This window comes from Heteronotia binoei, chromosome 10 (genome assembly GCF_032191835.1).
Source record: "Heteronotia binoei isolate CCM8104 ecotype False Entrance Well chromosome 10, APGP_CSIRO_Hbin_v1, whole genome shotgun sequence".
NCBI classification, from domain to species: Eukaryota; Metazoa; Chordata; class Lepidosauria; order Squamata; family Gekkonidae; genus Heteronotia; species Heteronotia binoei.
In genome coordinates this window covers 33444103-33470852 of record NC_083232.1, presented here as the reverse complement: position 1 = coordinate 33470852, position 26750 = coordinate 33444103, and the positions used below count along the sequence as shown (strand labels likewise).

At 43.4% G+C, this 26750-nt stretch overlaps 1 protein-coding gene across 11 annotated transcripts in view; it reads left to right on the top strand.

Moving 5' to 3' along the window:
• The window catches only part of KIAA1217 (KIAA1217 ortholog), a 570030-nt gene extending 544508 nt beyond the window's left edge, over nucleotides 1-25522 (top strand). For 10 of the 11 annotated variants that reach the window (XM_060248358.1, XM_060248356.1, XM_060248357.1 and 7 more), the window contains 10 exons: nucleotides 6785-6912; nucleotides 7431-7578; nucleotides 9756-10248; nucleotides 13533-13713; nucleotides 15106-15257; nucleotides 15952-16098; nucleotides 17317-17436; nucleotides 20942-22504; nucleotides 23027-23152; nucleotides 23846-25522. In XM_060248358.1, coding sequence (XP_060104341.1) covers nucleotides 6785-6912; nucleotides 7431-7578; nucleotides 9756-10248; nucleotides 13533-13713; nucleotides 15106-15257; nucleotides 15952-16098; nucleotides 17317-17436; nucleotides 20942-22504; nucleotides 23027-23152; nucleotides 23846-24361 — 3574 coding nt within the window. In that variant the 3' untranslated portion in view covers nucleotides 24362-25522. The remainder of the gene's footprint in view (nucleotides 1-6784; nucleotides 6913-7430; nucleotides 7579-9755; nucleotides 10249-13532; nucleotides 13714-15105; nucleotides 15258-15951; nucleotides 16099-17316; nucleotides 17437-20941; nucleotides 22505-23026; nucleotides 23153-23845) is intronic. The other variant, XM_060248367.1, reaches the window with a different exon arrangement.
• The last annotated feature ends 1228 nt before the right edge of the window (nucleotides 25523-26750 follow it).

Sequence of the window (26750 nt, the reverse complement as noted above, 5' to 3'; positions counted from 1 at the left end):
CTGTCATTCACATCATAACTGTTACCCAAGTCTCAAACAATTGTAGGGTTTTCTTAAAAGGCACTGGCATGAACTTATTTCCTTGTAGCTAAAGACACGTGCCTCACATTCTGTTTTAAAGAATGTCTTGCCCAAGATAAGAGATGGTGGGTATCTTGGCTTAGGCTGCAATCCAGTGTATCTGGAAGACTTTTTGCATAAAGCATCCAAGGATCCAATCAAACAAACTGCATAGGTCTCCCCAAGACTTTTATATGCAAGTTTCAGAGAAAAGGAGATTGCATCATTCCACCTCCGCATGGTTTCATCCATTAAAACCAATCTCCCTGTATTGTCAATAGCCCTAGAAAGGGGGAAAGACATAAGAACATAAGAACATAAGAGAAGCCATGCTAGATCAGGCCAATGGCCCATCCAGTCCAACATTCTGTGTCACACAGCGGCCAAATATATATATATATATATATATATATATATATATATATATATATATATATATACACACACACACACACATACACACTGTGGCTAATAGCCACTGATGGACCTCTGCTCCATATTTTTATCTAACCCCCTCTTGAAGGTGGCCATGCTTGTGGCCGCCACCACCTCCTGTGGCAGTGAATTCCACATGTTAATCACCCTTTGGGTGAAGAAGTACTTCCTTTTATCCGTTTTAACCTGTCTGCTCAGCAATTTCATCGAATGCCCACGAGTTCTCGTATTGTGAGAAAGGGAGAAAAGTACTTCTTTCTCTACTTTCTCCGTCCCATGACCCATCTTGTTTCACATGGAGAACTATTATCGGTGCTTGGGAGAATGGCACCTTTAAGACCAAGAAAGTTTTATTCAAAATGTAAGCTTTCGTAGTTACACACACTTAGTCAGGCAATGAAAAGGAGTGCAATGAACAGTGCTATGTATAGGCATTGGCAGTGAGTTAATTTGAAATTAGTGGGAATTCTTTTTAACAGATTAAAAAAAAGCAAGTTTGTCTCTGGTTATCATCTGCACGGTCTGGTAATCATCGGCCTGGATTTATTAGTTTGATCTGGTGGCTTTTTAAACATTGCTGGGAGGATCTGATGCTTTATCATTCAGCCTCTTGTCTCTTTTGACCTGGCATAATCACACTTAGGAGCAGGTTGCCTATGAAGAGGTGTATGCCTGGTTCCTCCCCAGAACTGTGAATTGCAGGCTTGATTCTGGAGGGTTGTAGATCACAAGTCTACAAGTTGGCCTGTTATGCATTACTCAGTAAAGCAAGATATTTGCAGAGTGTTGTATATTCATCTTTAACACTTAATTCACATTCCCGCAAAGTTCTAATTAGCCTGCCAGAGTCTTCCCTCTTCGGAGCTTTTTGACGTCACTTTTCCTTTCACTGTCCTCAGGGACTCTTTTCCCCAACTCTTTTCTCACCTTCCACTGTTGTCCAGGAGCCAGTTTGATGTAGTGGTTGTGCACGGACTCTTATCTGGGAGAACCAGGTTTGATTCCCCACTCGTTTTCATGCAGCTGCTGAAGTGACCTTGGGTCAGTCATAACTCTGTCAGAGCTGTGACCTCAAGAGCAGTTTCTGTCAGAGCTCTCTTAGCCCCACTACCTCACAAAGTGTCTGTTGCGGGGAGGGTAAGGAAAAGGAGATTGTAAGCCACTCTTTTTTTTTTAATTAGGTTATCTTTATTTGATTCCATTATGTAATACAATAATGCTTCCGCTATTGAATTTTTACAGCTTTTTACCACCCTTCCCCTAACCACCACCCCCCTCCCTCAAGTCCCAATTTCTTAGACCTTTTCTCTCAGCCAGGGGCATAAGGTTTGCAGCTTCCACTGAACATCCCTTCTTTGTTCTTCTTCCGCCCATTCCCGGTATAACGACCACTTCTCCTTGACTGTCACTCTCCTTTCTTCCCACGATGAATCTTGGCAGATTGTGGAGATTATATCTGATTGGATAATTTCAAATAAGTAATTATGCCAATTTCCTTCTGTCCATTTACTCGCATCTTTCCAACCTGCTGTTATAACCGCTTTGCCTGCTAGCACCATTGCTTTCAATAATTCCTGATGTTTACTCTCTATTCTCTCCAATCCAATTGTACCTCTCAACATCAGCTCAAAATCTATATTTAAGTTTATTGTAAATAATCCATTGATTTTACCCACTACCATTATTGTAAGCCACTCTTAGACTCCGAGTGAAGGGCAGGGTATAAATCCGATCTCTTCTTCTTCTTCTGTGCCCTTTAGGGCCCCTGGAATGCCACTAGCAATAAATACAAGTTAATAGTAATATAGAGGTTGCCAGCCTCCGAGTGGGGCCTGAAGATCTCCCAGAATTACAATTGATCTTCAGATTACAGAGATCAGCTCCCCTGGAGAAAAGGGTTGCTTTGGAGAGTGAACTGTATGGTATTGTGCCTTGCTAAGGCCCCTCTCCTCACCACACCCTGCCCTTCCCAAAGCTCCTCCCACAAAACTCCAGAATTTCCCAACCTAGAGATGTGATAGTTTTGGACCCAGGCTGTACAAGGAGACAAAGGGGCAACTAAGAACATAAGAAGAACCCTGCCAGATCAGACCAATGGTCCATCTAGTCCAGCATCCTATCTCACATGGCGGCCAACCAGTTCCTCTGGACAGCCAACAATAGGGCATGGAGGCTGAGGCTGTCCCCTGATGTTGCTTCCTGGCTCTGGGATTTAAAGGTCAGTGCTTCTGAATGTGGAGGTTCCCCTCAATCTTCGTGGCTAGTAGCCACTGATAGACAATCCCATTCTTTGGGGGAACTGGCAAGGATGGGATGCCAAGATGGTCAACTGGACTGGGGGGTGTTTGTTGCCAAGGAGTAGAAAACGCTGTAGCCATGGAGTTGTTTACAGCATTTTTAAAATTGGGTTTGGGGACCTGCTTCAAAGCCCAAGGTTGCTATTTCAAATAAACTACATCAGTCATTTCTCAAATACGTCAAGACAGTTAAACGGAAATATTTATATTTAAGCTAATTGGCTTCAGTCAGGATTAGTTCCATGAAGAGTGATGCTGTCCTGGGAGCACAATTACATACATTCTTGTCAAAGTCAAAGGAAGCCAGTTCTGCCTGTCTGAGGCAGAACCCAGTTCCACTCCGTGCCAGTCAGGTGGCAGCAGTGAGGGTTACAATCCCTCCTTCTCAGATTCACCCCTGAGCAGTTTTGCACTTGTTCTGTGTGTATGTTTAAAAGGGGAATGCCTAATCTCCAGTAAGTGTGCCAGTTGATTCAATTGCAGAGGCAGGGTGACAAAAAAGGTTCACTTTGGAGGAAGCAAGTCTTGCAATGGCTGCTGTTTTGATTTGTATTTGTATTCAGCCTTCATTCCAAGTAATCTGATCAAATTGGATGGGAAGTGAGCACGCACACTTGCGTATTGCAGCCAGCCAGTGTGGTGCGGTGGTTAAGAGTGGTGGACTCTACCCTGGAGAACCAGGTTTGATTCCTCACTATTCCTCCGCATGAAGGGCAACAAAGATGGTGAGGGGTCTGGAGACCAAGTCCTATGAGGAAAGGTTGAAGGAACTGGGAATGTTTAGCCTGGAGAGGAGGCGGCTGAGAGGTGATATGATCACCATCTTCAAGTACTTGAAGGGCTGTCATATAGAGGATGCTGTAGAACTGTTTTCTGTGGCCCCAGAAGGTAGAACCAGAACCAGTGGGTTAAAATTAAATCAAAAGTGTTTTCGGCTCAACATTAGGAAGAACTTCCTGACAGTTAGAGCGATTCCACAATGGAACAGGCTTTTTCGGCAGTGGTGGGCTCTCCTTCCTTGGAGTTTTCAAACAGAGGCTAGATGGTCATCTGACAGCAATGAAGATCCTGTGAATTTAGGGGGAGGTATTTGTGAGTTTCCTGCATTGTGCGGGGGGTTGGACTAGATGACCCTGGAGGTCCCTTCCAACTCTATGATTCTATGACTCAATGATTTTATGAAGTCTGCTGGGTGACCTTGGGCCAGTCACAGTTTTCTCAGAGCTCTCTCAGCCCCACCTGCCTCACAAAGTGACTGTTGTGGGGAGGGGAAAGAGATTGTAAGCTGATCTGAGACTCCAAACAAAGGGCAGGATATAAATCCAACTCTTCTTTCTTCTTCTTCACAAGGTGTCTGTGGGGAGTGGAAGGGGAGGCAATTGTAAGCCACTTTGAGATTCCTGAAGGTAGAGAAAGGTGGGGTATAAAAACCAACCCTTCTTCTACTTCTGAAATAAAGGGATGATGGATTTTATTTTGTTTATTGCACTTACACCTCACCTTTTTCCCCCGTGGGGACCCAAAGTGGCTGATGTCCTTCTCATTGCCTCCATTTAATTCCAATAACCACCCTGCGAAGGGTGCTAAGTTGAGAGTATATGACTAGCCCAAGGGTAGCAAGCCAGCTTCCATGGCAGAGTGTGAATTCGATCCTTCTGTCTCCCAGATCCAAATCTGACATTCTAACCCCTACAACATACTGTCATGCAGGGCTCTTTTTGTAACAGGAACTCATTTTCATATAAGGCCCCACCCCCTGATGTAGCCAGTCCTCCTGGAGCTTACAGTAGGCCCTGTAAACTCTTGGAGGATTGGCTATCTTGCGGGGTGGGATCACGTATATAAAGGAGTTCCTGCTACAAAAAAAAACCCCTGCTGTCATGGATGTAAAAGTCCATGTGCTTACACACAAGATGGGCAATGGGGGAAGATTCATGCTTTCAGATATGCATTTGGAAGCCCACAAGCGGGCAAAGCAGCAGAGAGGGGGATTTCGAGGCAAGATGTGATGGGGGAAGCTTATAGGCCTACTAGGTCTCTGCTCCTCCTCCCTAGAAAAGGCAGATTTAAAATAAAAAACATGTATATTCAATGTGTAGTTTTACTCTGAACAGCAAACATACAATTGCACTGAATTTTTTCCCCTGTGGAGACTGGAAAGCTCTGTTCATTTGCTGCCATCAAGTGTACAGCTTTGAGAAATCTCAAGTCCATCTTCTCTCTTTTGGCTGTGTTTTTCTTGTCTCCTTCTGTGGACTAGGAATTAGAGATCTCTACAGATGGCAGGATTTTTATGCATTAGCTTACAAAAAAAACCCAAACAGCAAACTAAAGTTTTATGAGAGTCCAAACAGGCATGAAGATAAGTACAGTCTGAGGAAAACTGTGGCCTTCTCATGGGTGTTCCCAACTATGATGCTGTTATGCATCCATCAATGTAAAAGTCACAGTTTGCACCTTTGATTATTCTGGTAATTGTTGGGTCACATTTTTAGCGGATAATCTCCCCCACTCTCAGCTATAGGGGCAGTAAATTGGCAAGTTCTAACCTTTCCCCAGCGTTTAATGGAAAATGTAGTTTCAGTTATGGTCTTACAGTATTGTGGACTGTTTCTTTTAATTTTAACATATGGAATTTTGATCTTACCTTTAGCCTGTGCTATATCATTAGTGATAAGGTAGATTTAAAACATTGTTACTTGGCTATATAAACAGTAACCTGGAGATGAGAACCTCTTAATTCAGTAGATGTATTTAATTTTCCGTAGTGTAAACAAGTTTGAGGGTGTAATCAGCCCACAAAGCATGAGGAAGAAGAATCCCCCAACAGTTCAAGATTTTGGCTTTCTGTTCCATCTCTGTACAATAGCTGCCAATGGAAAAATAGCATGGTCCTACGTGGGCAGGAGCAGATGGGATTCAAGATCCAATAGAAGCACACAGTGACCTGCAGTAGATCCACGTGTACCCCTGTGCAAGCACCAGTTGTTTCCAACTCTGGGGTGACGTTGCTTTCACGATGTTTTCACGGTAGACTTTTTACAGGGTGGTTTGCCATTGCCTTCCACAGTCATCTACACTTTCCCCCCCAGCAAGCTGGGTACTCATTTTACCGACCTCGGAAGGATGGAAGGCTGAGTCAACCTCGAGCCAGCTACCTAAACCCAGCTTCCACCAGGATCAAACCCAGTTCATGAGCAGAGCTTGGGACTGCAGTACTGCAGCTTTACCACTCTGTGCTACAGGGCTCTTTCAGTTTAACCTTATGAATCAACAGTTATTGAAACTATCTTTTAAAAGTTGTATCAGTCAAGCTTAAGAGCTACAGCCCTCTAATAGTCTTTGGCGCAGGGCTTTTTTTGAGCAGGAATGCACGGGAATGCAGTTCCGGCTGACTTGGTGTTGGGGTGTGTGGCCTAATATGAAAAGGAATTCTGCAAAAAAAGGCCTGATTAGGTGTAACTCTGCTTAGAATTGCATGTTAGTTAGTTCTAATAAATGGCTACATCCCTAAACTGTACCTTTATAATAAATGAATGCTTCTAAATGAGTCTTGTCATGTCTTTAGCACATGCAGAGACTAATTCTGCAGTTCAGCTATGATATCTGCCACTGTACTTTTTGCTTTTACCCCAAGCAAGTCAGAATTCCATCCTGGAGCCAGGACTAGCACATCAGTAGAGTCACAATATTAAAAGAACAGGGACAGCAAAAACCCATGGCAAAAATCACAGCAACAGTGCAGATGTTTAGCTAACCATATCATTGCACCCACACAAGTCAAATAAATGCTCAGCACCAGTCACTGTGTGGTAATGTTATTCCTACTTAATTGCGGCTGTTTCTTGTTCCATGGGACATGTTTTTGATCTGATAGTTCATTTATTTCACCTGGTGCCCCGAATGTCCAACATATTTTGTCTCTCACTGCCTGTCTTCAAAAGAAACTAGAATTCAACTTTCTGTTCTTTTTCCCCCTTTAAAAAAACTAGCGAACTTGAAAGTTTTGTTGAAGAGCTGAAGAAGGAATCTATGACTAAAAGGACAGTTACTTTGAAAGATGTTGAAGATGGAGCTTTTCTTCTTCGACAAGTTGGAGAAGCTGTCGCCACCCTCAAAGGTACTGCTCTGAGGTTGTTTCTTTTGATGTGAATCTTCTGGCTGGCTTCTTTTTTAGAGGAGCAGATCCTTTACCTTTTGTGGTGGTAAAAACTGCCATCAAATTGCCACTGATCTATGGTGTTTTTGAGGCAAGAGACAAACAGAGGTGGTTTGCCATTGCCTACCTCTACCTAGTAAACCTGGACTTGGTGGTCTGTCATCCAAGTACTAACCAGGGCTGCTCATGCTCCGCTTCTGATAGCTGATAATATAGGGCTAGCCTGGGCCACGAAGGTTAGGGCTTACTACTTATATCCCAGCCTAATAGTATGCTCATTTTAAAGTCAATTCCACTGAGATCAATGGGTCTTATTTTCAAGCGTGCCAAACTGGAGCTGTTTCAAGTGATTGACTGAAGCGCAGCCCGCAGAAGATGTTTTGGGTGTGAATATTAAGCCTGTACACTTATCCAACTTCCCGTTTACGAAGCATCCTCTTCTTCTACTAAGAAGTACTTTCTGGCCATTATCATTACAGGAGACTTTCCAACATTGCAGAATAAGATGCGGGCCATTCTCCGTGTTGAAGTAGAAGCTGTGAGATTTCTAAAGGAGGAACCCCATAAACTGGACATCCTACTGAAAAGGGTCCGCAACATGACCGATACCCTTACCACACTCCGGAGGTGAGATGTCGATTTCTTGGCATATTTAAACTAATCTAAGCAGGTTTTTCATGCAGTAGATTATATAAGGCAACAACTCAACACACAAGGTGGGGTCCAGACTAAATTTTTCACTAATGGAAGAGCAGGTATAATTTCCACCAATTCTGCTCTCTTGCTGCAAAACCTCTGATTTCTGAGGGTTTGATGTTTCCCAAGAACAGAATTCCGGGGAGATTAGTAAATTGCAGCAGGATGGGGGAGCTGTAGAACTGGTCAGAAGGACAGGTCCACACAGGAGTCCACATGAAGAACCCTCTGGACTCATTGGCTCTCATGTGAATGAATGCCGCCTTTGTGCTAAAGCCTGGTAGCTTCACTTGGACCGTTTTTGCACACAGCTTGCCACACAGTCACAATCCTGTTCCCTCTGCAGCGTCCAGTCAGATTTCCTACCATCTGTGCCGGAGTTACAGGAAGTGCCGCGGCTTTTGTGTAGCAAACGTAAACTGGGTTTTAGCGGTTTACGTTTGCTATGCAAAAGCCGCGGCACTTCCTGTAACTTCGGCGCAGATGGTGGGAAATCCGACCGGACGCTGTGGAGGGAACAGGATTGTGACTGTGTGGTAAACTGTGTGTAAAAACAGTCTCCGCTGTAATCTGTGTGAGATGAGGAGTATTCTTTTTGTTAGTTTTTTTTTTTAAAAAAAGAGAAAAAATGGATAAGGGAATAAAACTCAAAATCCAGCAACGAAATACTGTTCTTTGTAAAAGGAGAGGGGATATGGATAAAGACAAAAATATAACTACAATAGTGGTGGATCTACTCATATGTTTCTATAAATGGTTTCCAAAGATCTAAAAACAAGTCAATACACAGTTGTCATCTATATGCCAAATATTGATGGAGATATCAGTGGTAGTTGAGACGATGGGTAGTCTATTTTGTGTTGTGGCCTCTTTCTTGCTATACTACTACAAAAGCAAAATTCTGGCCGTCTCACTCTTACTGCCTTTTTTTTAAAGCCTTTTAAAAGTCATTATGTTTATGATTCCATATGCAGACATTGTTTGGACTTTTTAAGATTTGAATCCGCTGGCAACTTAAAGACCAACAACATTTCCAGGGTATACATTTCCAAGAGTCAAAGCTTAGCTTAGCCTCTCAAAAGCTTATATTAGGGGTGTCAAACGTGCAGCCCAAGGGCCAAACTGGGCTTCAATCCCCGTGGAGCTCTCGTCTCTCCCCTCCCCCTCCCATCCTCACCCTGCAAGGCTTGGAGGCTTCTTGTGTTTCCAGCTCCTTCTGCCTTCTCTTTGCAGAGGCTAAAGCAGAAGCAAAGCTGCAAAGAAAATGTGGAATGGCCTATAGGCAAAGCAGACTGGAATGGGAAATCCACTCCACATTTTCCTTGTAACTTTGTTTCAGTGGAGAGGTTTAACTTCCCAGTGTTTCTATGGCTAGCTGAAGCTTCCTGGAGTTGTGTCCTTGCAGATCAAGCGTGGATTATCTGAATCAGCTTTGTGTCTTCTCAAATGGAGTGAGAACTAGTGCCTAGTGAATTTTCTAACTTGGGAACCCACAGCCAAAGGGGGATATTACACTGGAGAGCCATTGCTAATCTGAGTAGACTGGAGGGGGAGGGCAGGGGGACTTGCAATAGCTTGCCTTGCCATTTCATGTTTTCCCAGGCTGAGAGCATTTTATATATTTTTTTAGTTTTCTTCTGTATGATCCTTGTGCTTTTCCTTGATGTTTTATTTTTAAAATTGCATTGTAATTTTAAACAAAATTTTGCAAGAGTTTTAAGCATATTTGTATATTAAGTTAAAATATATTTAATTGTGTTTGCCTGTGTCCTTTATAAAGCCGCCCTGAGCCACCTTGGTGGGAAGGGCGGGATATAAACCATAAATAAATAAATAAAAATAAAATAAAGTGTACATCTTGTCTCAATGGCATTACATTTTGGGACACTCATGGCTTGGCCCCACAAAATCCCATTTAAGTCAGATCTGGCTCTCCTAACAAATGAGTTTGACACCCCTGGCTTATATCCTGGAAATTTTGTTGGTTTCTTAAGGTACTACCGGACTTGACTCTTTTTTTGTCTTGTGTCTTTCCCATAAAGAGCACTAGAGGGAGCCCCTCCATTAAAAAAAGATGAGCAAGAATCACGCTGCTCCTTCTTTTGCAGAAACGTTACAGATGGCCTGCTGAAGGGTGTGGATCCCTCCCAGGCTGCGCAGTACAGTGCCATGGAGAAAGCTGCAGCAGCAGAAGTCCTGAAGAGCCAAGACAGCCCAGCCAGCAGTCCACAGCACAATGTAGCTGAGTCCACCGTGGAGCCCCCTGTCAAGTCTGAGGTGGTCCCTGTCTCTACAATGAAAATCCATCACGTGCAAAGCTCTCCTGTGGTGATCCACCAGTCTCAGCACTCATCCGCATTGGTCAGCCACTCTCAAACGTCTCCAGTGGCAAACAGCCACGCTGTAAGCTCACTGGCATCAAACCAGCCAACATCCAATGTGCTGGAGTCTACAGCCACAACCGCCGCAACCACTTCCACCACACTGCAGACACAGGCACCTCACTCACCCCCGGTGTCCATCAATGGCTCCACCATGCAGAGTCTTTTTATTGAAGAACTTCACAGCGCCAGCACCAGAAACAGAGCTCTGTCCATTGAGGTGCATTGGTATTGTTGTTTACTTACTTACTTCACTTATACCCCACTGTTCTTTCCAGTGGGGAGGGGACCCAAAGTGGCTTGCATCCTTCTCCTCTTCTCCATTTTATACTCACAACAATCCTGTGAGGTAGGTTAAGCTGAGAGTGTGTGACTGGCCCAAGGTCATCCAATGAGCTTCCATGGCTTGGGATTCAAAACTGCATCTCCCAGATACTAGTCTAACACTCTTAACCACTACACCACAATAGCGCTCTCTCTCTCTCCCCCTCCCTCCCTCTACACACACACAGTTCCTTCCCCACCTCCAGCTAGAAAAAGCAGAATAAAGAAGACAGTATACAGCAGGGAGTCTCCAACCTTTTTGAGCCTGTGGGCACCTTTGGAATTTTTACACAGTGTGGAGGGCACAGCACAAAATGGCTGCCACAAAACTGCTGCCACAGCAGTTGGAACCAGCCACAAAATGGCTGCCACAATGAAAATCCTTGTACTGTGGTGGCAACTGCTGTCAAAGCAATGTCTTTAAAATCTTCACAGCCAATCAAATCTCAAGTAGCCAATAAAAACCATTGCTGAGCAATACCCCCACCTGGAGGGACCTGCTTTCTAAAAACACTTGTTGGGCACCAGAAAATATGTCAGTAGACACCATGACACCAGTGGGCACCAATGTTCCCTCTAAGGTGCAGTCTTGTGGGCAAAAATTCTACTTTTTGAGCTACTGTCATTAAAGTTGTGAGCTACTGCATAAATTAGTATGCTCTGGGGTTGTCCTTCCAGAGCTAAGACAAAAATGTGTGAGCTGGAGGCTGAAAATCTGTGAGCTAGCTAACAGCTTAGAGGGAACACTGGTGGACACCACATTGGGGACCCTTGGTATACAGTATACAATATTAGCAGAACTAGCAGTATACAATATTAGCAGAACTTGGTGGCCTGGCCATAGAATTTTCATGTTTGAAAAGTATAGAATACACACAATCATGTTTGGAAAGTATAGAATACACACAGCCCTGCACATGGAAGTAGCCATTGCCCTCACACACACACAGGGCTGGCTCTGCCACTAGGCAAACTAGGCAATTGCTTAGGATGCCATCCTTCTGGGGGTGCCAAATTGGGGGCCCCCCATGTGACTCAGTGATGTTATTAGTACCCGAGGGGGGGGGAGACGGGGACCAGAAGTTAGCTTTGCCTAGGGTGCCAGGGAGTCAAGTACGAACCCTGACACACACAAAAATGCACATGTACTTCTGCTGAGTCCTCTGAGGTTGCTTCCACAAAGGTTTTGGTCAGTGTTCCACCCCAAACTGCAGCAGGTTTTTTGCTTCTTCATGACACTGTTTTGTAATCTTCCTGCCTTCCAAGTTTCCCTGCGCTTTGCTTTCGTTTCCAAATTCTCATTTGCCATGATGTTTCCAGAACAATTGTTCTCAAAGCATGCAGGATCACAATGCAGTTGGGAATGTGCAGGTTTCTGTACCACTCCCACATTTACTAGTATTTCACCATCCCCCCCCCAGCTGACTTTTTGCAAGATTTGCTTTTGAAAATCAATAGTAGGTATATCTTTACGGCATCATAACACTATAGAACATCCTTATTGTGAAAGCCTCTGCATTTGTAGCAGCAATGAGAACACCCTGGGGAATCATCCCCATGTGGAAGCAAACAACCTGAAACAGGGGAGCTGCTCGTGTACACATTGGCCGTTTTCGCACTAGCGTTTACTCCGGCGTAGCACCCCATTTACCTCCGGATCTTTTCCTGGTTTTCGCACCTGTTGCTCCGGCGCTGCGTCTTGCTCCGGTGCTGCAGGGGTTTCACGCCGGAGTATCTAGATCCACCTCCTTCCAGAGTTTTTGAAAACCTCCGGATCCACACCGGATCCACTCTGCGGAGTTTGCTGTGGGAAATCCATCCACGCCGGATCGACTGCTTTGTGGGCGTCACCCTCTCCCTTTCCGTCCTCCCACCCCATCCACCCCCTTGGCCAATCATCAGCCGTTCGCGGCGCTTCACAAAAGTGCCCGCAGGGCCATTTTTTTTTTAAACTTCATCTTTCTTGCGTAATAGCGATATTTCGAAATTAACAAATAGAAAAAAAAAAACCTCCTGGAATAGCCTCAATTGCCACTTCAATTGGTTTCGTTAGAATTTTTTTTTATTATTATTGACTTTATTTGCGTTATTTCGCTGTTGCGTTATCTCGCAACTACATTATACATTTTGGGGGGGGGGGGAATCTAGTGCCGGCGCGGGCCAAAGCGTTCATGTGTGTGTGTTTTAAAAAGGCAATGCCTCCCTCAGCTATGCCACCAGGATTTCTGGACCTGCACAAAATCGCCATGTATAAAATGGGAAGTTGGAGTCCTGAATTCTCCCTGGCTACATTCCGCTCGGTTAGAAAATAGACGCGAGCTCGCTCTTCACACGCGCCACAGAAGGGGAAGGAGAGAATGGGGCGGGGGGGGGAGCTCTGGCAGCAGGAATCAGGTCCCCGTTGCAAGCGCCAGCCGGGGAGGGGAAAGAGCGCGGAGGAAATCCCAGCTTCGCCACCCGGGAGGGAGCGAGGCTGGGAAAGGAAGAAGCTGCCACACACACACACACACACAAACACACAAACCCCTCGATTTCTCTCTCTTCGTTGTTGCGATATTTCGCAACTTCAGAATTTGGGGGGGGAATCTAGTGCTAGGATTCTCCACTGTGAATGCTTCTGTTAATACATAAAGGGCTGTGGAGGATACTACAGCTGCAGCCAATCCATAAGCAGCAGCAGCACACGTGATGCGGTTTGTCCACGAAAAGAAGGGGAGGGAACAGCTGTGGCTGCTCGATGTTACGTTATTACGTCCTTACGCAACCAGACTTGCGCTTAAAAAAAAAATGATTGACAGGGCATCGAACTCAAGTCGATGCCAGTGGGAAAACGATTTGAGCCGGGGCTTCATGGAAAGCGACTCCACAAATGAGTCCATGTGCGAAAATGAGGAAAATGAGCCGGACATAATTGCGCCGTGGAATAAGGGGAGCAAACGCTAAGTGCGAAAACGACCATTGATTCTCCTTGCTTCCAGAACATGTTTTTGGCAAAAGGTAGAATATGTGTAGAGTGTATGCCAACTGGAAATAGTGCAGAGGGCAGAAACTTGGCAGAGAAGGGTGTAAGAACTCTCAGTGGATTTGATTCATTGACAGTTCATAGAGGGAAGTATAAACAGAATATCGAGCCAATGGCAGAATTCAAAGTGCTTAATGAGTATGTGTGTTTCCTGTTAGAAAGCAGAGAAGAAATGGGAGGAGAAAAGACAGAACCTCGATCACTACAACGGGAAGGAGTTTGAAAAACTCCTGGAAGAAGCACAAGCAAATATCATGAAATCTATTCCAAACCTCGAGATGCCACCACAAGCCACACCCTCACCCAAAAGTGATGCAGCTGAGAAATTAGAAGTCTGTGGTAAGGGGGTCAAGATTGTATGGCAAAATACTGATTGTGAGTTGTTTCAGGGTGGAGCCTTTCAACCTTCTTTTCAATATGAACCAAAATGTGAATGATCCATTTCTGGGGGCAAAACTCTCATTTAGGAAAGAACTTGGATGGTAGAAATACAAGTCCTAGTTACAGACTGGGGGCCTCAGCCCTCTGCAAGTATCTCACAATATGCAGATAGAAACAAGAATAAGAATGTAACAGGTTAACCCTGCTGGATCATACCAGCAGTCTGTCTAGTCCAGCATCCTTTTGCACACAGTGCTCAGCCAGTTGCCCTGAAGAGCCAACAAACAAGGCACAGAAGCCAAGGCCTCCCCCTGATGCTTCCTCCTAGCACTGGTATTCAGAGGCTTACAGCATCTGTACATGAAGATTCCCTTTACTCATCATGGCTACTAACAGTTGATGGACTTGGGGGGGGGGGGGTTGTAGCAGGAACTCCTTTGCATATTAGGCCACACACCCCTGATGTAGCCAATACTCCTGGAGTTTACAGTAGGCCCTGTACTAAGAGCCCTGTAAACTCTTGGGGGATTGGCTACATAAGGGGGGTGTAGCCTAATATGCAAAGGAGTTCCTGCTACAAAGAAAGCCCTGGATAGACTTGTCCTCCATTAATCTGTGTAATCCCTTTCAAATCCATCTATGCTGATGGCCATCACTATGTCCACTGATAGTAAATTTGGCGGTTTAAATACTTATTAAGTAAAGATGTTTTGTTTTTTTTGCTATCCTGGATCTAGTGCCTATCAGCTTCATTTGGTGACCAGGAGGGAAACAGGAAAAACTGTTTTTATCCACTTTTACCCTGTGTATCATTTTATAAATGTGCCCCCCCTCGTCTTTTTCTAAACAGAAAACTCCCAGTCATTTTAGCTTTTCTTATAGAAAAGGTGCCCCAAACCCTTAATAATTTTGGTTGCCATCTTCTGCACTTTTCCCCACTTTGCAACCTCCTTTTAACATGGAACTGTACGCTGTATTCCAAATGAGGCTGCATCATAGATCTACACAGTAACATTATAACATTGACTGTTTTGTTATCAGTTGGTTTTCCTAATAATCCCCAGCGTAGTGTTTGCCTTTTTCAGTGCTGCTGCACACTGGGTTGCCATTTTCATTGAGCTTTCCACTATGACTCTATGATCTCTTTCCCTCTCCGTCACCACTGATTCAGATCCCATCAATTTGTACAGTCGGGTGTTTTTGCATTGGTATGCATCCCTTTGTAGTCCATTAATGTTAGTAAGTTAAGCACATGCCTATCTCATTCATACTAAAATAAACAGAAGTCACAGTTGTTAAAAAAAAAAACCCTAACCTATTAACAATAGTGTTATTTCTTTTAATTTTCAGAAGAGACTTCTCACACAGAACAAGCAGCTGAAAAGCTTGTGAAATCTCCTCCACCTCCTCCTCCACGCCGCACCTACCTGCTGGGATCCGGATTAAGCACAAAACTGAGTGAAGTCAGCTACGTGGCCAGGAAAGACACCCCTGTGGTCAAGGTTTGGTGACTGAGGCAACTTAGCTTACATTGCCATGGCCCAGAGAAGTACTCACATCAGTCACACCCAGGCATATAAGGATAGCAGCCACCTCTGCATAAGAGTTGCCCTTTCTGCATTTTTGTTTATGATCATGTCAGCTGCAAATCGAAAGCTGTTGGTACACCATATGTTTAGGAACTGAAATATTATTTGAGCAAGTACACACATCTTGCGCAGATGGAAACGATCAGTTTGAGAGAACAATTCCCTAGAAACCTTTATGTGAGTTCTTGCTTAATCCATCTATTACTTTTGAAGCCCCAACCCAAAGGAAAAAGTATAGGGGGAAATCTGATAGACAGAGAGACACTTTTACACACATTAAAGAATGCACTTTCATTTTTTATTTTTAAGTTTTTATTTTATTTACTAAATAAAGAACTTTCAACACACTTCGCACTTTCACACTACTGTGTGAAATGGCAAAATCCACTTGCAAACAGTTGCTGAAGTGGATTGAAAGTGCATTATTTAGCATGTGTGAATGTGCCAATATATGTTGTAGAAAATGGCATAGTTTGTATTGCTGAAACCAAATGTTATAATTGGGCCTGTGGGATGTGTTGGGATACTGTGATATCCTTTTACAATCCAAATGAAGACAGAGGCCTGTCTGGAGACCCTGCACACATAGCTTCTCTGTGATCTTTAGGAGAGCAGTGAAGATCCTGCTCAAAGAGCACAGCCCAAAGTATCTCAGGACGATCAAGTCTCTTCTCAACCCCTGCTGGCAGGCACCGTTCCACCTGCAAAAGAAGAGGAAGAAGAGGAAGGCGAGAGAATAATGGCAGAATTACAGGTATGTACTACATGAAACAAGTATGTCCAGGGAAGCTGGACAGACACTTACAAAAATAGAATGGTAGGCTTTTTTGTAGACCTAGAGCACAGAGTATGAGTATGTCCCACTGAAATGAATGTTATGCTGTAGGGAGTGAAACTGGACTTGCACAAGAGGGATTCCTTAGTGATTTTTTACTTCTGTGGGTTAAAGATTCGAGTGTTTTTGGTTGTTGTCCTCCTCTGCACTGTGGATAAAATAACCATTGGATAGTTTCTTACTGAACTTCTGAAATGGACACATCAGCTACAGTTCAGTTCAGGGCAACCTGGAGTGAAATGGTAAGATTTCAACCCATACATAACCATTAAGTGTACCAAAGATGAAGGTTTCATCCTGTTTTCATTTTGGAAACTTTTGTCTGTCCTAATTCTTATCCCAAGGTATCTCAACTGGACCTGGCTATTGCAATGTAGACAGTCTTCTTTGGTATTTAAATGATGGGCAATGCTCTTTAGCTCCATGGGCACAACCTAGCAGAAGTCAGTTATAATTCATTCCTGATCCATCAATCACAATTACTGCATTTCTCCAGCTTGTGTTATGTGCATTTTGTATTAGCTAGCAAAGTGTCCCTTGACGCTGCTGTTCTGAATGGCTTCTGCGGAAGAGAACACTGTTCACTATTAATCCTGAGCATTGTCATTTATCGCAACTACACAGCTATATTTTGGATGGTTCTTAAGGCCAATGCACACAAACAGCTTTGCCTTGACTAGAATGGCTTAAAGAAAAGGGTTGGATCCCATAGGAGATTTCAGTTTATGCAACAAGTCTTCAGCAAGTGGAAGCACTTAAATTACTCCTTACTGTCCGTTTGCATTAAGGGAAAGGGATTATCCCCACTGTGTTTTACATGTGTAAGAGATTCATAGCACAAAGTATTTCTTCTGATAATGTCAAACTGAACAAAATCATGCAGACCTTCTGTTGTACATCCCAGCACTCCATATATATAATTCCATATATATAAGTATATTGAAGCGCTGTGTGTTGCTGCAGCCTTTTGTGCTACTGCTTGTGCATGCAGAACTGTGCTAATTACGTTCTCCTAGCTACTCATGATGGATCCAACCCAGAATCTGTGAGTTACCTGACTACAGATCACCAGTACTCCTGGCTCGTGCACAAAAAGGAGGGGGTCTTCTGATCATGTGCCCTATTTTAACTCCTTAGGCTTTCCAGAAGTGCTCCTATATGGATATAAACTCAAACAGTCATGTTGAGCAGACCAGAAATGACACACAAACAAAAGAGGCCAGGCCAGTGGCCTTAGCACATCCCAAGGAGAAGAAGGTAATGGTGGCATTTCCAGCTCTGCCACATAGTTGCAAGCTTCACCTTCTTTCCTTGCTTCAGGACTAACCTCATGCCTTGTAGTGTTTCTTCCTGTGTGTGTCCTGATGGCTCCATTTATTGTTGGTCTAGATTTAGGTCCCACAATGTCTAGATTTAGTGTCCCACAATGCAATTAACTTTGAGACATTTCAAAAGAGAGCTTGAGATTGCTTCTGCCATCCCAACTGTTTATTGCGTATAAATCCCTTTTACAAAGTGTTCAAGAAGGTCCAAGACTGATAAGGTGGTATCTGAGATCAAAAGAAAAAGGGTAACCTTTTAAGCACAGCAGTCAAGATTTTTTGAGGTGAACACCCTACCATTGCCATTTATTAAAATCAGAGGGGGGTTTTGTAGCAGGAACTCCTTTGCATATTAGGCCACATGCTCCTGATGTAGCCAGTCCTCATGGAGCTTACAGTAGGTCCTGTACTAAGAGCCCCTGTAAGCTCTTGGAGAATTGGCTACATCAGGGGTGTGTGGCCTAATATGCAAATAAGTTTCCGCTACAAAAAAAGTCCTGAAAAACCAGCTTGCCCCAGAGAACACTGAGAAGGGCACTGCTGAGAGGGGGGAAAGGACACGTTTTCATATCTTGTGTCTTTGTATTTCAATTTACATATATTTTAAAATTTACATCCTGCTTTTCTTCCAAAGCTGGAACTTTACAAATACCAGGTGGGTATTCTCATCCAGCATGCAGAAGCAGGAGACATTCCATATGTTAAATTTTACAAAGTGAAATTTGCTCCTCCTAGGGACCTAGGCAAAAATCACCATTTAAAAATCATGTTAGTCTGCGCATAGCAGAAGAAAAGATCAATAGCACTTTAAAGGGTAGGAGCTGTGAGTCACTGCTCACTTCTTGAGATAAGGCTAGAATATGAGTCCATCTGTCCTTATATCTTGGAGAGTGGAGTGGTTTCAGACAGGTGGATTAGGCGTGACATGAAGAGTTCGTAGACATGGCTGCATGCCTACTACCCCTCTGTATATCACACCTAAGCAACTTGTCAATTATCACACCTAATCAAATCGTTAAATCAAAATTAACATGTTTATCTGAAAGGAAGAGTAGGGCTTTCCCTCCATGTGTAGAGTCAGAGAGAGAGAGAGTTTCATTGTAAATTTATCTGCTTTACAGTCATATACAGACATAAAATGATGTTTTTGTGTATAGGATTGTCTTACATTGAGGGTTGTGTTCCTTTGGGGTTAACTGAGGCATATTTCATTCTTTTTTATCTCCAGGCTTAAAAATCATTGGGGTTGATATTCATAGTAATTCAGAGAGCAGTGAAATCACAAGGAGTTCATAAGCTCTCTGCTTTGTCCCTGAACTCGTCCAGATTGGAGGTGGGGGGAGGGGAACACTCTTTGCTAGGGAGGGAGGGTAGGTGGGCATGAACCTAGCCTTAGGATTGAGGATGGAACAACATGACTTCCAGTGGCTTCAAATGTTATATTTTCCATTGAGGTTGGTTGGTTAGACTGAGAGAGAAAGTGTGACTGGTCCAAGATTACCTAGTGAGTTTCCTTGGCAGTGTGGGGATTTGCACTTTGGCCTTCTAGAGCCTAGTCTCTCTCTAACCACCACACCAAGGTGGCTCTAAGTAATAGAATTTCATAGGTTCTAGATTGTGGACACACCAGAATATTGTTGCACACAGATGAAACAATGTCTCAAGCAATGGTCATCTGGACCTCTTTTCCTTCAATCTGGCCTAATAAGCATGACACTTTATTCAGCTGTTTCCAAGGCTTGATCTTTGGATGGGCGGGTCATACTGTTCAGTGCTAACCAAACTACACCTGCATGGCTGTAGTAAGTTTCAGCTGGCTCTTGGACTCTGCTTGCAGACAGTCTTTTTCCTCTTCTGTTTGCTGTCTCATGTGTATTTTAAGCATCAAGACTTCTGTACTGGAAAACAAATGATTCACTTGCATCTGTGATGACTTTCCTTTTCTATTAGTGTAATAACAGCAATCACCATTTTAGAGAGTGACTGAACACAGAGTTGGTTCCCATAGAATTTAACAAGGCAGAGTTGTCCCTTTATACCCACACTGTGTGGTTACACCCCCCTATATGCAATCAGAATTGCTGCTGCATGTAGTTCTGTTCTGATGTACTAAATTGTAATAGACATTTGTAACCACCATTGAATCTATTTAACTTTGTTTGTTTGACCCATTCGTACCTCACCTTCCCAATGGAGAGCCAAAGCAGCTTAAGTTGGTGTCCCCTTCTCTGTTTTAGTCATTTGACAGCCCTGTGATCTAGCTTAGACTGAGAATGCGTGACTGGCCCATGCAAGCTACCATGGTAGAGTGGAACTCCCAGATCTTAGTCCACCACTCTAACTAATACACCTTACCAGCTCTATTGTATCATTACACATCCATGTGTACCCTGGCTGGCTGTAGTACAGGCTTCTGGTAACAAAGTCATGGTTGCCTTTTAAGCAGCAAGCGTATTCTCCCTGGACTTCAAGAGCAAAACACTCCCTCTCCTTATATCCACTTAAACTGAAACGGTAAGGCACAAGTGATAACACTCTCCCCGACACTCATGCATAGAAAGGAGCTTCCATGATGTTTCAAGCAGGATTTAATGTTCAGGTGTGCAGGGATAAAATACATTGAACTGCAGTTTTGAAATGGATGGGGCTATGGCAGCAGACACAACTGATTCAAGCAGAAATAATGGTTGGGTTTTCCTTCTGGGAGGAGCTGCAACTGTTTTGGGGGCAATGGCCCTTTTAGCTAATATATACTGCTTTGTTGGTGTGTTGGGGCAATACTTTGTCCTTCTCCTTCTTGTTCAGGTAGGCAATTTCCCTGGATCTTAAAGTCCAGCCCCAGTTATATTCTTTGACTATTTGTGCCCCAATACTGCACTTGTGCTTGAGAAACCCAGTGTAGGGGGAATGGTTGTACTTGAGTGACAGGTCTCTTTAAGCTAGCGAGTTTGCTTGTTATGCTAACAGTTAGTGGCTGTGGTCTGGATTCATTGCTTCCCTTCGCAGAACTACCTATCATTAAAAAGATTCTGTATGATACAGAACAAGCAATGAATGAAAAAAAGGACTCTTAATTTAGGTCAAGATGAAGCAATGTTGTACCAGTGGTATCCAGTGTTATAAGCAATCATGACATAAGCTCTACAGAGCGGTTGTTTAAAGAACCATCTCCATCTAGAACCCATGTTGACTGTGTATATAGTTCAATGCAGTAACATGGAATGCACTATTGTACCAGAATGTGGAATTACCTCTGAAGATGCCCAGAAGTCAGATGAAGACCATGGAAATGACTCTGCTGTGATGTGTAGAGTGGCAAATTCACATTATCTGTGCCTTATCTGCTGATGATATGCCGATTAATTTGGGGGGACATAAATCCGGTCCTTTAAAAAAGAAAGTTATATCCAGTAACTAAGTAATGCAACTCTTCCCCCTAGGTGTATGGGGAGGCATCAAAAGATAGTGACCACCCCATGGACAAGCCAGAAGGGAAAACAGAAGATATGGGTTTGGATACTTCCAGCATTAATGGGAATAAAGCTAGCTTTCCAAAGACTGAAAACTTGACCTTCAGCAAGGATTTGCTTTTGGACAGTAAGGATTACGCCAAGCAAAATTACCTTAAGCCAAACGCAAGCATCTCCAGTATCCATTTGATAGAAAACGAACGAAAAAGGGAAGCTGAAAGTCCAGCTGTGGAATCTGGAAGGCAAAAACTAAGCTATGGAGTAGCAACTGAGACTGGACACAGTGCACCCCAAAATGAGTTGCTGGAAAACTCAGGGGCACCTCTGGCCAGGCAAACAGACTTGCAAACTCAGGAGAGTTCATTAGCTCCTAGATCTTTGCAGGAGCAAGAAATGCCTGTTAGTGGCCACAATCATGTAGTCCTAAGGCATAAAATGTCTAGGAACATTACCTTAAATAACATTGATGAGGTAGAGTCTCCAAGTAGCTCTTCGGGTGAAGAAACCCCACCATCGGAGAACATTGCTTTTATGATTACCAAAACAGCAGTTCAGGCGCTGTCCAGTGGAGAAGTCCACGATATAGTAAACAAGAAAGGAGATGATGTGCAGACTGTTAACATTGATTCCAAAAAGGAAAAGGCAACAGAGCGTAACATGCCAGAGAATCCTGAAAGCGACGATTCAGTTGTTTGCTTGGACAAAAAACCAGTCATCATCATTTTTGACGAACCAATGGATATTAGAGCAGCTTATAAAAGACTTTCAACGATCTTTGAAGAATGTGATGAAGAACTGGAGAAGATGATGGAGGAGAAGATAGAGGAAGAAGAGGAAGGCTCTGACTCATGTGACACCCAGGCATATGCAGTTACCCAGACAGAGAGCAATCAAAGGCATTCCCCTGATTATTTAACAAATTGCAGATTCGAGCAGCAATACAGACTTCAGCCTTCGCCTGTTTTGCCAGCCCAGCCCAAACTCCTTGAAGAGCAGGAAGTCGATAACCTGGATGTCAGGAAGTCTAGTCACATTTGCAGGCCTAATCCAGAAACGAAGCTGGAGGCTGCAGATGCTAAGAAGAAATTTAAGTTTAAATTCCCCAAAAAGCAGCTGGCTGCTCTTACACAAGCAATCCGCACAGGAACCAAAACAGGCAAAAAAACTTTGCAGGTTGTAGTATATGAAGAAGAGGAGGAAGACGGGACTCTCAAACAACACAAAGAGGCTCAAAGGTTTGAAATCCCCAGTTCTCGACCTGACAACCTTTCTGGGAAACAAGAGGCAAATGCTGCAGCCCAGATATCGAGAACAGATGAAATTAGGAAAAACACTTACAGAACTCTGGACAGTCTGGAGCAGACTATTAAGCAACTGGAGAGCACCATTAGCGAGATGAGTCCAAAATCGGTTTCCGAAACCACGTGCCAATCGGGCGGAGTCCCTGCCCCCGTTTATTTCCGAACCAAAGAACCCATAGTGCTGGAAGAGAATAATGCTGATGTAGAATCCCCTTCTCCGACTTCACGTAAGGTACACTTTAGTATGAGAAATCACAACGCCAGCTGCTTTCTAAAACCTGCAATAATAATAATAATCACTATTAAGCAAGAGGTGTCTTCTGATTGGTTTGCTTCCTTTTGGGTGGCTTGTGTGGTGCATCCACAAGGTTTCTAACGGCTAATAGAACGTGTGGTGTTTTTTTTAATTAAAAAAAAAACCTACAAACCTATCTTGTTGATTATGGTGATGGGAAACACAGGAGAGCTTGGTGCGACAATTCTGCCATGGGTGCAAGAGCACCTGAGAAAGTTCAATTTTGGTTAATCGATAGTCAAGCCTTTACTCTTCTGTTCTTGATTCCTGAATTAACACCTGTGGTGCAGCTTTGGGTGTGAATTCTTTTGGTGCTTCCTGTGCATGTAGGGCTTTGGCTTCTCACAAAAAGCAGCTTTTTGCTCCTGGCGTGCAATTCTCCCTGTTGCAAAAGGACCAGTATTCACCTACATTTCCCTTTGTTTCTCTCCTCCTTTTGCACCCCAACCTCTCTCGCAGAGTTCACCCAGCAGTTCACAGACAAGCAGAATGCCAGTCCCAGCAGCTACAAAAAGTAGGCAAGCAGGAAGTGTTGACAAACCAAGCAAACCGCACAAACTACAGGACCAGCGGCAGTACAGACAGGTAGTTTTACCCTAAGCCCAGTCTTGGGATGGACTTAAAGCTGTGGTGTGTTTTGGTGTGTGTTGGTGAAGTCCAATGACTGACCTGGATGCTACCAAATAATGGACATTGTCTTCCCACTGAAATCTGGAAATGGAAATCCGGGGCTCGGGAGACGGGGGCATGAAGCTATCGTCCTTTTTTAAATCATGTTTGTGCATGTCTGCAGTAAAAACATCTCCTGCTTTTTTTGGGGGGGGAGGGGATTGTTTTGAGTACTCAGTTGTAATTTTTTTGAAGTGTCAGTGACAGGAACAGAAATTGTTTGAAGCATTTCAGAGGCAACCGTTGATACTAACTCCCTGGTTAGGAAGACTGCAGTCAACGCATATTAACCATCTGCCGAAATGTTTCTCCTCCTCATAACAATCTTGAAGCATGGCCAGTTTGGTGATCAGTCCTGATGTTGTGACGTCATCCTCCCACTCCCTCCCTCCCTCTTTTCAGCTTCTTCTCACTTTGTGCATCCTCTGTTCATGTTCCGTGTATGTGTGCGTGGGGAAGATCTACCAGGTCCAGTCCGCAGCTACAAGTTTTAGTGCAGGCTTCAAACTATTAATTCCTGTTCTTTGTAAACCTAATTTCCCATGCCGTCCCTTTTTTTATTTATCATGTATGCTGACTTAAACTGTCTCCCACCATCTTTATTTACAGGCTAATGGAAGTGCTAAGAAAGCTGGTGGGGACTATAAGGCTACTTCCCCTACCCTACCTGCTTCAAAAATTCCAGCTTTTTCTTCCACCTCTGGGAAAAGTAGCTCTGTATCTAGTGGTGATAGCACTAACCTTCTCAGCCCGCCTGCTAAAGCCTCTGTTCCTCCTTCTAACCCTCTCAGTCCTTCAACAGGTCGTAGCTCTCACTCTACTTCCTTAATCCCATCCGTCTCTAATGGCTCCCTAAAGCTTCAGAATCCTACTCACACAGGTAAAAGTCACCACCATCTTTCATTCTCAATACAGACTCAAAATGGCCGACCAACCCCTCTTCCTCCATCTTCCTTTTCCTCCTCTTCCTCCTCCTCTCCCTCTTCCACCTCTCCCACCTCACTGAATCAAGGTATGAAGAGCATCCGGTCAATCCACACACCCAGCTTCACCAGCTACAAATCACAGAATGGAAGTATCAGCAAGCCCAATCCATCTACCACCACCACCAAGGAGCCATCTTAAAAGCTCTGTACTGGCTCGTGCGAGTTCACCAAAGGCTTTCCAGTTTCTGAGGATATTGCAACCAATTTATTGTAGCTGAGTAATGTATACCATTATTGCTGTATCATTTGAAGCTTAATACTAAATTTGTGGTAAATATTGGATAGGTATTAGAAATTAGAGACACAAGTAGTTTTGTAAGCATTCATTGCTGTTGAAATGCCAGAGTGGGTTTTCTCTCCCCCATCCTTTAGCTAGAAGCGGTTATGAACAGAAGAGCAGGGTGTGAATGAATTAAAAGTATGTGCACACAGAAATGTATCAAGCATGAAAAGAAATGTATTATTAAAAGAAAAAAGTGAGTTGTTTTGTATAAAGCTATTTTTAAGAACTAAACATTGTGCGGTATAATGCAAAATGATAAAATCTGAAACTAAAATATTTTGTTCTTTTATTTTAGTGTTATTTAGATTTGTTACAGATTTCTATTTTTGTCGACAAAACTTCATGGTTACTTTAAAAATATCTTTTTTGCCAAAACATTTGATACTATAATGTACATTTGATAAGTAGTATGCTGGACACTTCCTGTACACAACTGTGCAACTGGACACTTCCTGTGCAACTGAGCTGAGATGGACATTGATGTGTACAAGGCAACTGCACTGCCATTCAGATTATATTTAATAATTTGCGATGCCACAGGGGAAAAATTGTTTTCACATTTAGGCATTTGCTGATTCTTTTAGCTTCCTCGTTTTCCATTCTACTGAGACCTGGGTAAATCATGTTGTTTTTTTCAGTGTGGATTTAAAAAAAAAGGTGTACACTTCTCTACTGTTCTGTATAATGGAAAACCTTTGTACATATATAATATAAATATATATATAAATATAAATAAATAAATACTGTATGTGGCTGGGCACATAGAGTAGTTTTCAACACCAAAGGTCGAGTTTATGCATGTTCTCAAATCTGCTTTGGGAGGTCACGATGATGATACAGTTTGGGGGGCCGAAAGTGTTGTGGGAAGGGGTCTGAAACCATCACGCTTGCAAAACTAGAGTGTTCTTATGTAAATATCTTATTTGTACAACCCCATAATATATAATATACAGGTGCAAAAGGGGGAAAAACCCCACCTTTGCAAAAAAAATAAAGGGCTGCATGCTTACATTTTGGTATTATTTTTGTCACCAATCAATTCTTTCTTAATTTTTGTGGGTAGTACACAGGCCATTATGGACACAAATCCAACAGTGAAGCATTTTGTAGTTCTGTTGATTTCAATGCAAGAATTGTGTGTGTGAATAACTTGCAGATGCTTGGGAATCTTATGGGACTTAAAAGTGCTTCACTTTGACAGGTCCGAGTACCTTATTTCTAATTCAAATGCTGATTCAAATGCCTTCTGATGCATTCGTCAAAAATTACAGTTAATATATCCTGTCTGTGCTTTATCAATTGATTGCCAAAGCATCTGAGAATTATTTTCACACCACTTTCCCAGAGTGCCCCCATTGAGAAGCTTTTAGCATTATGGCTAAGAGCCAGGACCCTTCTCTGTTCAAATTTTACATCACCCAGTGGCATCAACCCACATCATCATCTTGAGTGTGTAATGTCCAGTGACAGCTCTCACTATGCCACAAGTTATGAAAATATGCCAGCATGGTATTTCTCACAACCAATCTTATTTCTACAGCAACAGCTAAAGGCATACCCTTTTCCAAGCAATGAACAGCAGTTGCTTGCAGTTTTGCAGACGCTTGTCCCAGCATTCAAAAACCATCCCTGCGGTGGCCGCACAGGAGTGTGGTTCTGTTCAGAGGCAGGCATGCTACACGGTCACTGTAGGGTTGCCAAGTCAAATTCAAGAAATATCTGGGGACTTTGGGGGTGGAGCCAGGAGGTTTTGAGGTGGAGCCAGATGACTTTGGGGTGGAGCCAGGAGAAAGGTTGCGACAAGCATAACTGAACTCTAAAGAGAGTTCTGGGAATCACATTTAAAGGAACTGCACACCTTTTAAATGTCTTCCCTCCATTGGAAATAATGAAAGATAGGGGCACCTTCTTTCTGGGCTCCTAGAATTGGACCCCTGGGTCCAATCTTTTTGAAACTTGGAGGGTCTTTTGAGAAGTGGCATTGGATGCTATGCTGCAAATTTGGTGCCTCTACCTCAAAAAACAGCCCCCCCCTCGAGCCCCAGATATCTGCGGATCAATTCTCCATTATTCCCTATGGGAATCACTCTGCATAGGGTATAATGAGTGTTCAGCAGACCTTTCCCTCTGTCAGAACTTAAGAACTTCAAACGGATCCCATACTTGGTTACAAAGTTAGGATTTTATTGAAGAGAACTAAGCACTGGAAGAGGCAAGATAACAGTGATGGCGAGAGCCAGCACCA